Source organism: Salmo trutta, chromosome 10 (genome assembly GCF_901001165.1).
Source record: "Salmo trutta chromosome 10, fSalTru1.1, whole genome shotgun sequence".
NCBI classification, from domain to species: Eukaryota; Metazoa; Chordata; class Actinopteri; order Salmoniformes; family Salmonidae; genus Salmo; species Salmo trutta.
In genome coordinates, this window is record NC_042966.1 from 59,316 (window position 1) to 74,245 (window position 14,930).

General features: G+C 41.4%; 1 protein-coding gene across 1 annotated transcript; it reads left to right on the top strand.

Moving 5' to 3' along the window:
• Nucleotides 1-1,518: 1,518 nt before the first annotated feature.
• On the top strand, nucleotides 1,519-14,037 carry LOC115200771 (STIP1 homology and U box-containing protein 1-like). The gene is made up of 3 exons (XM_029763918.1): nucleotides 1,519-1,590; nucleotides 13,479-13,595; nucleotides 13,912-14,037. Exons 1-3 carry the CDS (start codon nucleotides 1,519-1,521, stop codon nucleotides 14,035-14,037), a joined length of 315 nt encoding a protein of 104 aa, XP_029619778.1.
• Nucleotides 14,038-14,930: the final 893 nt, after the last annotated feature.

The following is a 14,930-nucleotide window of genomic DNA, read 5'->3' on the forward strand; positions in this document are numbered from 1 at the left end:
CTGCTAGAGTCGTATACACACTCAACGCACAGTAGCACCTCAGTGCTCCATCAACCCTCCCATAATGTCTGCTATAGCCCTTGTTAACATATAGACAGAAGCGACACACCACACTGCTAGTGTGCAGTTCAACTTGAAAACATCCTATAGCTCGAGCAGCAACTGAAGACACGGCAGTCAGAACACTAGTTACAACACCAGTAGAGCTTCCTTGAAGACAAAATATGTCATGCAACAAGAGCCACACTCAACATAACGGCAATGTTCCCAAGCTCTGCAGGAGTCATATTTGCCCTCACTGTGGCAACACTGTACACAATTGCGACATGGCTGTGCCAATTAGCTCAGTGCTGGGACTTCCACTTCGTCCCCTAACTCCATTAAAACCAATGCTGCAAGTGTGATTGTAAGGGCCAAGTGAAATAAATGGAATATGCTTGTTACCTCAAAAAGCATAGCATGTCTAGGGCAACTTTCAGGCCCTTGAGGTGAAATAGATGGGCTGACGAGTTTTCATGATGGTACTATAGATTTACCAGTAATAGGGAGAGCTACCCCAGTAGGCCTGTTTACAGAGATACAAGCCTTCCAATAATTGCTCATTTCAAAGTAAAAATAAAGTATTTAGTATTATCTGCTCCCTGCATGAGTCTTAAAGGCTACTTGGTATGAGAATGTACTGTAGACACAGATACTCATTTGCACACACACACAGAGATACACAAAAGCACACAAACAGAACCAATCTGTCCAACCTGAGTTGATGGGAGTGGCTCCAAGCTGTTTACCTGAACTTGGAGGTTTTTACCTGGGTTTAGAGCTCCATGAAATGGTGGCTGTCTGGCTTAGTCTGTCCAGTCCTTTAACAAGTGTCCTCAGGACAGGATGTCCACCCCTACATAATCAGCCATTGGAGCTGTCTCTTGCTCTCTCTCGCTCTCTCTCCTCTGTCAACCTCAACAGATTGGCCCAGCCTGTCACTCTTGCTTAGAGTCAACATTACCACCGGTGGTTTCCCTCTTCCTGGCTCCTCTTTTTTTTCTCCCTGGTGCGTTTGAATACATATCCCGTCCCTGTCTAATTTGACAGGACCCTGTTTTGTTAGGCTGACAGGCTGATAGCCGGACACTAATAGGCCGCAGAGACCACCAGCAAAGCACCAGCCAAGGTGGCCCCTGCGGTGCCAGGCCTGATCACCCTCCACGTCTCTTGGGGTGATGCAGGCATAGGGAAGGGATAAGGGGGCAGAGTGGGACAGAGGGCCGGTTTGGCTGGTTGTGCAGGTTGTGTTTAAATATTAGTCAAACATATACTTTTCAGTGGCAATTGACAAGCTGACTAAATACACCCAGAAAAAACTATAACTAAAGAAAAATATTTTTCATTTCAGTTGACTAAAATGAGATGAGACGAAATGATCTCTGTGATTCAAATCTGACTACTACTCTAAGTGGACTGGACACTCTTTTTCGAAGAGATTCAGAGCTTTTCATTGATATATTAATATAAGCAGTACAGATGCGAAGCACAGTTCTGTTCCGCAATGGGAAAAACGCAGGGACCCAGGACAAGCAAGGACAAGCGATGCAGGTGGGCAGACAGGCTTCGCTTCAGCTCCACTTCCGATTATACACAAATGGTTAATGGACTTGGACTTCAGCCATTGGGACTCATGAGTCAACCATTGGTGATTTGGACTTGGACTCGGACTCGAGAACAGGGGACTTGGGACTCGATTCGGACTCAAGGTTTAGTGACTCGACTACATCACTGGTCGAAACAGTCATTAGCTCCCTATCAAAGTCATTCTCTCCGGTTCTAGTTTTTTACATTAATGTGGCTGTAGCATCTGTGGAACGTTGATAACAATGGCAATGACGCGACCGAGTGACGGAGATGCAACTCATACTACTTTTCCAATACTTTGCGGAACCATCTTGTGATTGTGCTACTCTCTCTCTCTCGCTCTCTCTCTGCGCTTGTCTGTGTCTGTTTGTTTGTGTAACATCTATGTAGGCTAAATTAGGAATTTACATGGCCAGATAATTCTAATATATGTTTGTCGTATTTCTGCTGTTGGGAAGAGAATAGGATATTATGCAGAAAAATATGTTGGTAGGAGAAAGCAATGTATGTTTGTGCACATGGAAGTCAGTGACTTCCATGTGTTTACTACAGGTTAATGAGGCAATACAAATGTGATGTTACTAAAATGTGACTAAAATGAAAGGGAATTTAGTTGACTAAAATGGCCCACTGATGTAATTTTGACAATAACTAGACAAAAATGTGACTAAATAAATAAAAAAAGAGTTCCAAAATGAACACTGCTCTAAACAGGGTGGTGAAAAGAGCAGGCAGTGGGTGGATCTGATGACTGGTGACTGGGGCTGCCACTCACAGCCAAGGCCCTAGCCATCATCAGAGATATCAGGCCTGATAGGGAAAAGGGAGAAGTGGGTTAGTCTTTTATTGTGTGTGTGTGTGTGTGTGTGTGTGTGTGTGTGTGTGTGTGTGTGTGTGTGTGTGTGTGTGTGTGTGTGTGTGTGTGTGTGTGTGTGTGTGTGTGTGTGTGTGTGTGTGTGTCAGGCTGCCTGTCTGCCTGACTGTGACCTGCTAGACTGTTATAGGGGTTACTTGGTAGGTGGGGGGCGTCTGGCTGTTTTGGCGTGGACAGGTACCCAAGATTAAGACAGTGCGTTTTGTTTTCTTTGACAGGGCTAGTTGTTGCTAGATGACTGAAGGAGGGAATTAAGACAAAAACATCCCAGTCAGATTTGGGTGCGCTCATGATCTCAAATTTCAAAACCCTATCATGAGGAGATATCAATACCTTTCTCCAAAATGTGTGATTCTAACATGCAGTCTAGCAAGCTGGTGAGGGACACTGACTTTCAACAACCAAAGAGAGAGAGATAAAAGAGAAGAGAGAAGAATAAAGATAGAGAGACAAGGGGTGAGAGGATGACAGGCAGGCAGAGGGGTCGGTGGTGAGGGACTTACACAGGTCTGTGCATTGTGAATTATTAAGGTTTACTAATACTTCATAAATCCTCTCTTTGTCCTGTCCATTACCGGCCTGTCACATCCGCTTGCCGTGCAGAGACTGAGTCACCCGCTTCATCCGAATGACAGAAGTTAAACAGTCTTTCTTCCAGAGGAGATGGGGGGATGGAGGGAGAAGAAGGAAAGGAGGGAGGGGGAGGGAGGGGGCAACAGCACTCTGCAAGTAGGCCCCAGGGCTGGAGGGATGGGTTGGGAGTGTGGAGTGTGTATGCAGGACAAGTGTCTGTGCGTGTGTGTGTGAGTGAGAGAGAGTGAATGAGAGTGTGTGACAGAGTGTGTATCTGTGTGTACAGTATGAGTGAGTATAGTACATTATAATATTATATTTGTGTGCGCGTCCATGTGTGTGTATTCGTGTATGTATGTGTGTGTTTGTGTATTGATCTTCATGTGTGATTTTGTGGGTCCATGCTGGAGTTTCTTATATATTCCACATGCACCTCCCTAACACCAGCAAGCCCCCCATCTTACCCCCTCCTCCGCTCCTCCTCCCCAAAACAACAAGCCTCGCCTCAGTGCGTGCCTGGAGGACTATCTCCGCGGTCTCGACAGCCGAGCTGGTCGTTGCCTCGAGTGCTGAGGAGCTGTCGCCCCTCATTAGCATCGCCGTGGCGATCCAGAATCCTGCCTGCCTGCTCCTTGATTAGAGCGAGGTGGAGAGGGGCGGGTGGTTGAAGAGTGGGGGGACTGAGGGGGAGCCCCTTCCAGAGCTGCTTTTAAAGATCAGTGATTTGGTCAATTGGCCTGGCAACTCCAATCCCACAAAAGGTCAATGATGACTCAATGGACCAGTCAGAGAAAGCAGGCTGTCACACACAGGGTGTGTGCAAGTGTGTTTTTGTGTATTGCGTGCTTGTGTATGTGTGCGTGGAGGAGTGAGAAGATTGACATAAGTACGTTTTGAACAGAATTCCACAACAGTTGAGATTCAACTCAGCATTGTATCAGAAAAGTAGGCCTACACAAGTAAGTACACTCAATGGTCAAATTCACACCCAAGCAGACACATCCATAACCACGCACACTGTATACAACAAACACAGTAACCTACTCACATAAATGTGCAAAGAAATATGCAATATGCACATAGAGCAGACATTGATTTCTTCAAAATGTAATGATGCTTCTGTTCATGCATCCCTTTGAAAACACACTTAGGAAATTTTGAGTGCACTGTATTTTCATTAGGAACATGGTGGCCCTATTGTACATTTGATTACACGTCACATTACAAAACAATAACATCCAACGGACATTAATTTCAGTTAACCCAATACAGAGACAAAACCGTACAACAATGAAGAGGGTTGTCTTTCTAAGCTTGGCCACTGCAAGATGTTGCACGGAAAGGTACAGAAGATAACAGATACCATATCTGGTAAGAATCCTAAATGAAAGTGGATTTTATCCTGTTATGGATAGGGGGCAGTATTTTCACGGCCGGATAAAAAACGTACCCGATTTAATCTGATTATTACTCCTGCCCAGAAACTAGAATATGCATATAATTATTAGCTTTGGATAGAAAACACTCCAAAGTTTCTAAAACTGTTTGAATGGTGTCTGTGAGTATAACAGAACTCATTTGGCAGGCCAAAACCTGAGAAGATTCCAAACAGGAAGTGCCCTCTCTGACCATTTTTTGCCCTCCTTGATTATCTCTAACCAATACAGGGGATCTCTGCTGTTACGTGACACTTCCTGGGCTCTCAGAAGGCGGCTAAACTTGAATGACGTAATTCCAAGCCCTGGCTGAAACACACGAGTGCTTTTGCTAAGTGGTCTATCAGCGGACAATGGGACTCATGCTCGTGCATAAAAGACACCTGGGAGTCAGAAATCTTTCTGATTGAGAGGGGGTCAAATACTTATTTCCCTTATTAAAATGTAAATCAATTTATAACATTTTTGACATGCGTTTTTCTGGATTTTTTGTTGTTGTTATTCTGTCTCCCACTGTTCAAATAAACCTACCATTAAAATTATAGACTGATCATTTGTTTGTCAGTGGGAAAATGTACAAAATCAGCAGGGGATCAAATACTTTTTTCCCTCACTGTACGGTGTTGGTACCTATGTGACGGACTGTCTCTGACCTTGTGATGAATTTTAGATAGTCATCTGTTTGCCTGTCTGCTCGGGGTGGCCAGGTCACTGAGTCGAGAGACCCCCGGGGGCCACAAATACTGCCGCACACTGCCCGTGATGTCATTTCCTATATGTCCTGCCCTGGGCACAGCTGTCCATCTCTGGCCAAAGGGGGAAATGACTCGCCCGACAGACCACACACACACACACACACACACACACACACACACACACACACACACACACACACACACACACACACACACACACACCATCTGTTTAGGAGTGTCCTTCATTCGCCCTCTGAAAATACAACTGGGGGATATACTCATTTTGTAAAATTGCCAGATCTGATGGAAAAATGTGGATTCTGATTTTAACGGTACTCCATCTCAACTCTAAGAAAGACGGTCAGATAATTGTGTTGATCCCTTTCAGCTCCACTTTTGAGTTGGTACCAAATCAAATCAAATCAAATTGTATTTCTCACATACACATGGTTAACAGATGTTAATGTGAGTGTAGCGAAATGCTTGTGCTTCTAGTTCCGACCATGCAGTAATATCTAACAAGTAATCTAACAATTTCACAGTATAAAGGAATGAATAAGAATATGTACATGAAAATATCTATGGATGAGCGATGGCTGAACGGCATAGTCAAGATGCTGTAGATGGTATAGAGTACAGTATATACATATGAGATGAGTAGTGTAGGGTATGTAAACATTATATAAAGTAAAGATTGAGTCTGTATGTTGGCAGCAGCCACTCAATGTTAGTGATGGCTGTTTAACAGTCTGATGGCTTTGAGATAGAAGCTGTTTTTCAGTCTCTCAGTCCCAGCTTTGATGCACAATCGCTAACTTGTTAAGAAAGTAAATATATTTGAAGGAGCCATAACTATTGTAACTTCAAAAGATGTTTCAATGAAACCTATCCACTAGCTTTATGATACCTGCCTTAGTAATCATTATTTAACGCAATTACATTACCAGTCAAAAGTTTGGACACAACTTCTCATTCAAGGACTTTTCTTTATTTTTACTATTTTCTACATTGTAGAATAATAGTGAAGACATCAAACTATGAAATAACACATTTGTAATCATGTAGCAACCCAAAAAGTGTTAAACAAAGCAAAATATATTTTAGATTTTAGATCCTTCAAAGTAGACACCCTTTGCTTTGGGGACAGCTTTGAACACTCTTGGCATTCTCTCAACCAGCTTCACCTGAAATGCTTTTCCAACAGTCTTGAAGGAGTTCCCACATATGCTGAGCACTTGTTGGCTGCTTTTCCTTCACTCTGTGGTCCAACTCATCCCAAACCATCTCAATTGGGTTGAGGTCGGGTGATTGTGGAGGGCAGGTCTTCTGATGCAGCACTCCATCACTCTCCTTCTTGGTCAAAAATCCATTACACAGCCTGGAGGTGTGTTGGGTCATTGTCCTGTTGAAAAACAAATGATAGTCCCACTAAGTGCAAACCAGATGGGATGGCGTATCGCTGGAGAATGCTGTGGTAGCCATGCTGGTTAAGTGTGCGTTGAATTCAAAATAAATCACTGACAGTGTCACCAGCAAAGCACCCCCACACCATCACACCTCCATGCTTCATGGTGTGAACCACACATGCAGAAGATCATCCGTTCACCTACTCTGCGCCTCACAAAGACACGGCGGTTGGAACCAAAAATCTAAAATTTGGACTCATTAGACCGAAGGAAATATTTCCACCGGTCTGAAGTCCATTGCTTGTGTTTCTGGGCCAAAGCAAGTCTCTTCTTCTTATCTTCTATGGGCTACGTGGGACGCTAGCGTACCACCTGCGGGACACTGCCAGTGAAATATCAGGGCGGAAAATTCAAAAACAACAAAATGTAATTCAACTTTCTCAAACATACAACTATTTTACACCATTTTAAAGATACACTTCTCCTTGATGTAACCACATTGTCCGATTTCAAAAAGGCTTTACAGCGAAAGCAAAACATTAGATTATGTTAGGAGAGTACGTAGACAAAAATAATCACACAGCCATTTTCCAAGCAAGGACATGTTGCAATAGAACCCAAAACACAGCTAAATGAAGCACTAACCTTTGACGATCTTCATCAGATGACACTCCTAGGACATTATGTTACACAATACATGTATGTTTTGTTCGATAAAGTTCATATTTATATCCAAAAACAGCATTTTACATTGGCGAGTGATGTTCAGAAAATGTATTCCCACCAAAACTTCAGATGAATGTGCACATCAATTTACAAAAATGCTCATCATAAACGTTGACAAAATATATAGCAATTATTTAAAGAATTATACATAGACTACTCCTGGATGCAACCGCTTTGTCAGATTTTAAAATAGCTTTACGGAGAAAGCACATTTTTCCATATTCTGAGTACATAGCTCAGCCATCACGGAGAGCTATACAGACACCCGCCAAGTTCGGGGCAACCAAAACTCAGAATTAGTATTAGAAATATTCTCTTACTTTTGCTGATGTTCGTCAGAATGCACTCCCAGGACTGCTACTTCCACAAGAAATGTTGTTTTTGTTCGAAATAATCCATATTTATGTACAAATACCTCAGTTTTGTTCGTGCGTACAGATCACTTATCCAAAGGCATAACGCGCGAGCGCAAAACCAGAGACGAAAAGTCAAAATGTTCCATTACCGTACTTAGAAGCATGTCAATTTTTATGGTATTTTTAACGTAACATTGCGATAATATTCCAACCGGACAATAGCATATTCATTCAAGAAGAAAAAGAAGGAACGGCGCACTCGCGTGACTCGCGTGACTGCGCATATCCAATCCCTTTGTTGCCAGGCAGACCACTCAGTAACTGAGCTCCTATACTCTGCCCAGTGACAGGTGAATGCTCAAACCACTTTCTGAAGGCTTTTGACAGCCAATGGAAGCCTTAGGAAGTGCAACGTAACCCCACAGATACTGTGGTTTCGAAAGGGACTAGAAAGAAGAACTACAATTCTCAGATCCTCCACATCCTGGTTTACTTTTTCTCAGGTTTTTGCCTGCCATATGAGTTCTGTTATACTCACAGACACCATTCAAACAGTTTTAGAAACGTCAGAGTGTTTTCTATCCAAATCTACTAATTATATGCATATTCTATGGGTACGTTTTTCATCCGGCCGTGAAAATACTGCCCCTAGCCCAGACAGGTTATTGGTGACCTTTAGTAAAGGTTTCTTTGCAGCAATTCGACCATGAAAGCCTGGTTTATGCCGGCTGTCTCCTTTGAACAGTTTGATGTTGAGATGAGTCTGTTACTTGAACTCTGTGAAGAATATATTTGGGCTGCAATTTCTGAAGCTAGTAACTCTAATGAACATATCCTCTGCAGCAGAGGTAACTCTGGGTCTTCCTTTCCTGTAGCGGTCCTCATGAGAGGTAGTTTCATCATAGCACTTAATGTAGGAGAACATAACACGATAGATCTGTTTTCTATTTTTATTTTTGTTGCATCTTTGACATGAAAAAGAAAAGCCACACATTCAGCTAGGAAGCTGGAGGTCATTTAGATGGTGTCCACAAGAGTGCCACAGTGTATGTGCAAATTTCAGACTGATACATGGCATTTAGCATTGCGTAAGCTACATGACATTTACTATGAATTCACCCAGGTGTCCCTCATGATTTGCCCAAATGTACCCAAGTGGCCGAATTGGTAAATTTATACATTTTCAAGAACATAACTATAGAAAGCATTTTTGTATTAATAAAAAATACAAGTTTACATGGAATGTCATACATGATGGACCATTAGCTTCCCTACATAAAATGTACTAACACAAGAATGCTGAAGAATGCTGATCCAATGTCTTCGAACACAGAAGTGAAATATTTAAGATAAGGGCCAAGTTAGCAGCCAACACTGATCTAATGTCATAAGTGAACAAACCACACACAAAGTAAAAACATTTTTAAGGAAATGTACACACTATTTACAATTGCAGTATTTAGAACACCCTCTACACAAGATTGTGCTGCTGGTCCGAAGTCCCAAGTCTCTTTCTGCTGTAAAGCACTTACCATCCTCTAATTGTAGACTGGCTGTTTATTCACACCTCTAGATGGCCGGGCGGGGGTTTGTTGTGGAGCCAGAGAGAGCAGCAGTCAGGCTAAGTGGAGGGATGGAGGACTTGAATGTGGTCTCTTTGAAGTCAGTCTTTACCACTATTGAAGATTTTTTTTTTCAATCAGTAAGAACTCGTTTATTTTATGGAACCTTTATTTTAGAAATACATCAAATAAACAACACATCTACAAATATATATCATATAGAGTAGGAGGAACACTCTGGTGAAGTGTGTGTAACAATTATTATTAAATTTTTTGTTTTTATTAACCTTTATTTAACTAGGCAAGTCAGTACAAATTCTTATTTACAATGACGCCTACCCCGGCCAAACCTGGACGACGCTGGGCCAATTGTGCGTCGCCCTATGGGACTCCCAATCACGACCAGATGTGATGGAGCCTGGATTCGAACCAGGTACTCCAGTGTGTTAGACCACTGTGCCAGTCAGGAGCCCAATGTGTATTGTATGTTGACTTATGTTGTGGCTTTCGAGTGCCTTGTTTGCTATTCATACACATTTTATTAAGGATTTTTTTAATGTGTGTGTGTATATATAAGACTGGTATTTCACTTACCAGTCTAAGGTCCTTTACCTTTACCTTTACCAGGAAAGTCTGTGACACTTTCCCGGTAGATTTCTGCAAGCATATCGTCCAAAATCTCTATACCTGTACTTTGATTTAGCTTTTTAGTAGCCATATTGTTGAAAATTTGCAAAACACTTAGTTTTCATAACTCGCAGATATACGTAACATGGTTCGATATGCTCTTTCATAAATGTACGAATGCCACTCGACTCATATGAACGAGGTTAGCTGAAAGGTTTTTCTTCACACAAAGGGTTTCCACCTACTCGTGTAAAGCACAGCTCATTGGCTATCTAGGTTTCAAAACAAAGATCCAGTCAATCAAGTGAATACCGCCAGTGTCATTGGCGCACAGTGATGTCGTGCCTTCCTGGCTAAAATTGGCTTTCCAATGGATATGCTGAATGCAGAATGATATAGCAAAGGTTGGTTACTTCTTAGAGTGTCTAAGGAATAAATACGAATGTCATTTGACTAGTTGAAACAAAGTTTAACGTTAGATTTTCACAGATTTCATTCTTTGCAAGTTGAACGAGTGGAAATACAAAATTGATTGTGCATACTATATGGACCTTTTTTAGGATATGAAAAAGGATTTTATCAAACATAACTACACTACATTTTCTCTGGGACCCTTAGGATGACAAATCAGAGCAAGATTTCAGAATGTAAGTAAATGATTGACCTTCAGATGTGAATGTATCAAACCTGTCGCCATGATAAATGTTTTGTTGTTGTGTACCCAAACAATAGCATGGTATTTTTTCGCTGTAGTAGCTACTGTAAATTGGACAATGCAGTTAGATTAACAAGAATTGAAGCTTTCTGCCCATGTAAGACACTTATATGTACCGAATTGTTTTTTTGGTTTAAAACAACGTTTTAGTCACATTATGCATATTGAGCAACAACTGTCCTGTAGATGGGACTCCGATCCATAAGAAGTTTTTTAAAGTAATGATTGACTGTCGTTTTCTCTTTGCTTATTTGAGCTGTTCTTGCTATAATATGGACTTGGTATTTTACCAAATAGGGCTATCTTCTGTATAGCACCCCTACCTTGTCACAACACAACTGTTTGGCTCAAACGTATTAAGAAGGAAAGAAATTCCAGAAATTAACTTTTAACAAGGCACACCTGTTAATTGAAATGCATTCCAGGTGACTACCTCATGAAGCTGGTTGAGAGAATGCCAAGAGTGTGCAAAACTGTCATCAAGGCATAGGCTTACTACTTTGAAGAATCTCAAGTATAAAATATATTTTGATTTAGCACTGTTTTTGCTTACTACATGATTCTATATGTGTTTTTTCATAGTTTGGATGTCTTTACTATTATCCCACAATGTAGAAAATAGTAAAAAGAAAGAAAAATCCTTGAATGATTGGGTGTGCCCAAACTTGACTGGTACTGTACACTGAGTATACAAAACATTAAAAACACCTTCATATTATTGAGTTGCACCCACTTTTGCCCTCAAAATAACCTACATTCTCCATTACTGACACTTGTGGCTGCTTCGTGTGATGTATTGTTCTTTCTACCTTCTTGCCCTTTGTGCTTTTCTCTGTCCCCAATAATGTTTTGTACCATTTTTTTGCATTGATACAATGTGCTGTTGCCATGTTGTGTTGCTACCGTGTTGTTGCTGTTGTTGCTACCATGCTGTGTTGTCTTAGGCCTCTCTTTATGTAGTGTTGTGGTCTCTCTTGTTGTTTCCCGGCCCCCATCCCCCACAGGAGGCCTTTTGGTAGGCCGTCATTGTAAATAAGAATTTGTTTTTAACTGACTTGCCTAGTTACATAAAGGTTAAATAAATACCTTTGTCAGGACATGGATGCTAAAATGTGTCAAGCGCTCCAAGCGTCCCACAGTTGTGTCAAGTTGCCTGGATATCCTTTGGGTGGTGGACTATTCTTGATACACATGGGAAACTGTTGAGCATGTGAACCCCAGCAGTGTTACTATTCTTGACGCCCTCAAACCGGTGTGCCTGGCACCTTCTACCATACCCTGTTCAAAGGCAGTTAAATCTTTGATTTGCCCATTCACCTTCTGAATGACGCACACACAATCCATGTCTCAATTGTCTCAAGGCTTAAAATCCTTCTTTAACCTGTCTCAGATGATGTAAAATAGGGTTTAAACTAACAGGTAACATCAATAAGGGATCATAGCTTTCACCTGGTCAGTTATGTAATGGAAAGAACAGGTGTTCCTAATGTCTTTCCCATTGTTCTCACAGTGACTTTTTGGATTTGAATGCCAAAACATTCAAGAGATGGTGGTCGAAGTTGACACAAAAATCTCAGATGATGTAAAATAGGATTTAAACTATGCGAATATAGAAAAAATCTGGAGTTTACACATTTTTAGATAATTGATGTTAAAGGTTATTCACAATAATTGTTTTCAATACATTTATAAATTAGTTTGACAACCATGTTTGTAAGCTTTTAAATGATATCAAACGTATATATTTTCCAGCGTTAAATACATGGATGTTTCATGGTATGGTGGAGTATGCAAAATGGTGCAAAAACTTTGAGCACCTCTATTTTCTGCATGTTTTGGCATTTAGGTCCAAAAAGTCACTTTCTGAACACTTGTTCCATGGACAAACGTATTAATTTTGTTTTTATTAAATTAAAAGGGATGCTGTCAAAGTGATTGAATTCAAATGTATTTACCCTATTATGATTCGATATTGCGATTTGATGTTCCAAACATATTGCTCACTATATGTCTACTGCAGAGAGATGAGAGCATGAGAAATGTAGTTTTGATCAGTTGTGGAAATAAGTGCTGAAAACATGTTGGCTCATTATTTAAAAAGAAGCTGGAGGACAAGCTATAGGTGTCACGTCCTGGCCAGTATAAGGTTAATTGTTTTTGTAGTTTGGTCAGGGCGTGGCAGAGGGTATTTGTTTTATGTGGTTCAGGGTGGTGTGTTTTTGTTAAAAGGGTGGTTGATTTAGTAATTCCGGGTTTTGGTTTATGTTTAAGTATTTCTATGTGGAGTCTAGTAAGTGTATGTCTATGTTTGGTTAATTGGGGTTGGGACTCTCAGTTGAAGGCAGGTGTTGTCTATCTGCCTTTGATTGAGAGTCCCATATAGTAGGGTGTGTTTGTGTTTGGTATTTGTGGGTGATTGTTCTGTGTTGAGCCTATGCTAGCCAGACTGTTTGTAGTTGTTCGTTCGTTCGTTTCTTTGTTATTTTTGTATGTTCATTTTTGAGATTAATTAAAAATCAAGATGAGCATACACGTACCTGCTGCGTATTGGTCCTCCTTCACCGACGACAACCGTGACAATAGGATGAAAAATACCTGAGTTTTGGCGCAGGTACAGACGACTAAAGCTACGTACCTAATGCTACCTAGCAAAATAAAAATATATTTTACATTTTTAATATCGTCCAAAAATAATATTGCTATATCGATCTATCGATTTTCCCCCCGCCCCCATCACTAGTTTCTTATTGGACAAGTTCAGGTAGTCCGTCCCCGTTTCAGTCAGTTTTCTTCCATCTGGTACCTAGTGAATATGACCCAGATCTGAGATGGTGTCTAGGGGGAAGTATTTAGATTTACATACGTTTTTCTGAACCCCACAGAAGCGGGAGATCCCTGACTACCTGTGTGGAAAGATAAGCTTTGAGTTGATGAGGGAGCCCTGCATCACCCCCAGTGGGATCACATACGACCGCAAAGACATTGAGGAACACCTACAGGTACAGTATACCACCCTTTCATAGTCATACACATAGACCTCTACTCAACAGGAGTATAGGTAAACTGTCGCCCGTTCATAGACAAACTGTTCTATCCTCTCACCTACATTCTATGTTCTATTCATCCACACTACCAATCAATTACTGCTAAATTACCATCCATTCATATACCTATAAATACACCTGCAGTTGCTAGACTATCAACCACTCATCCACAGAGGTAATACTATCCAATGTAAATCATAATAAAAGCTACCATCTCACAGCAACACCAATATCTCAAACAATCATAAACGTTTTCCTCCATCCTCTGTAGAGAGTGGGCCATTTTGACCCAGTCACCCGGAGTCCTCTGACCCAGGACCAGCTGATCCCCAACCTGGCCATGAAGGAGGTCATCGACGCCTTTATCCAGGAGAACGGTTGGGTGGAGGACTATTGAACTTCCATAACCCCCCATGTCTCAGAGACCCACACAGCCCAGAGCTGAGACCCACACAGCCCAGAGCTGAGACCCACACAGCCCAGAGCTGAGACCCACACAGCCCAGAACTGAGACCCACACAGCCCAGAGCTGAGACCCACACCAGAAGTGTAAAAAAAGACGAGACAGAATTGACTTCCTCCAGGACATGCACTTTACACACAGGGGGGGGGCATACTATGGACTACCAAATTACAGCCATATCTCAAGGTGGTTCCTCTCTTTCTCAATCAGTCTTCTCTATCTTCTCTAAACCTTTCTCTCTTCCCTTCCTCTTATTGTCTGCTCTCTCCCTCAGAATCAGAGGCCATGTTTCACAGGTCTCTCTGTCTCTCGCGCTCTCTCTCTCTCTCGGTTTCTCTCGTTCTCCCTGACTATGTCTCTTCCCTTCTAACTCTCTCAGTGCCACAATCCTCTCTGAACACATCACTCTGCACTCAGGTGTCTCAGAACCCTCTAATGTAAAGCTTCCTATCTTTTCTCAAATAACATCAGAACCATCTATCCAAAGTATGAAAATATTGGCCTTTTATCTTGCTCTTACTCCAGTGTTCTTAGATTTTGAAAGAATTCTGGGTTACTAGTATAGTTAGTTGTACCTAACGTAATTACTTATGTTGGTGGTCCTGGTCAATGCCAAAACATTGTTTTTAGTTTTCAAACAATCTAGTGTGTCTTTTTTTTATGCAAGACAATATAAAATGTGAGATATGGATTAGAATTTTTTTTACCAACCAAATCAAAGTCTTTATCAAGTCATTGCCTGTGCTGGCGAGTTATAACATGAGGTCATACAAACTAGAATGTTCTGACCGATGGTCAACTGACCTCTATTGCACAAAGACTGTGCT

Coding starts and splice junctions, on each gene's coding strand:
- LOC115200771 (XM_029763918.1), top strand. CDS start 1,519: ATGCGAAGCACAGTTCTGTTCCGCAATGGGAAAAACGCAGGGACCCAG. Junction 1,591..13,478: donor AGCAAGGACAAGCGATGCAG/GTGGGCAGACAG, acceptor TGAACCCCACAG/AAGCGGGAGATCCCTGACTA. Junction 13,596..13,911: donor ACATTGAGGAACACCTACAG/GTACAGTATACC, acceptor CATCCTCTGTAG/AGAGTGGGCCATTTTGACCC.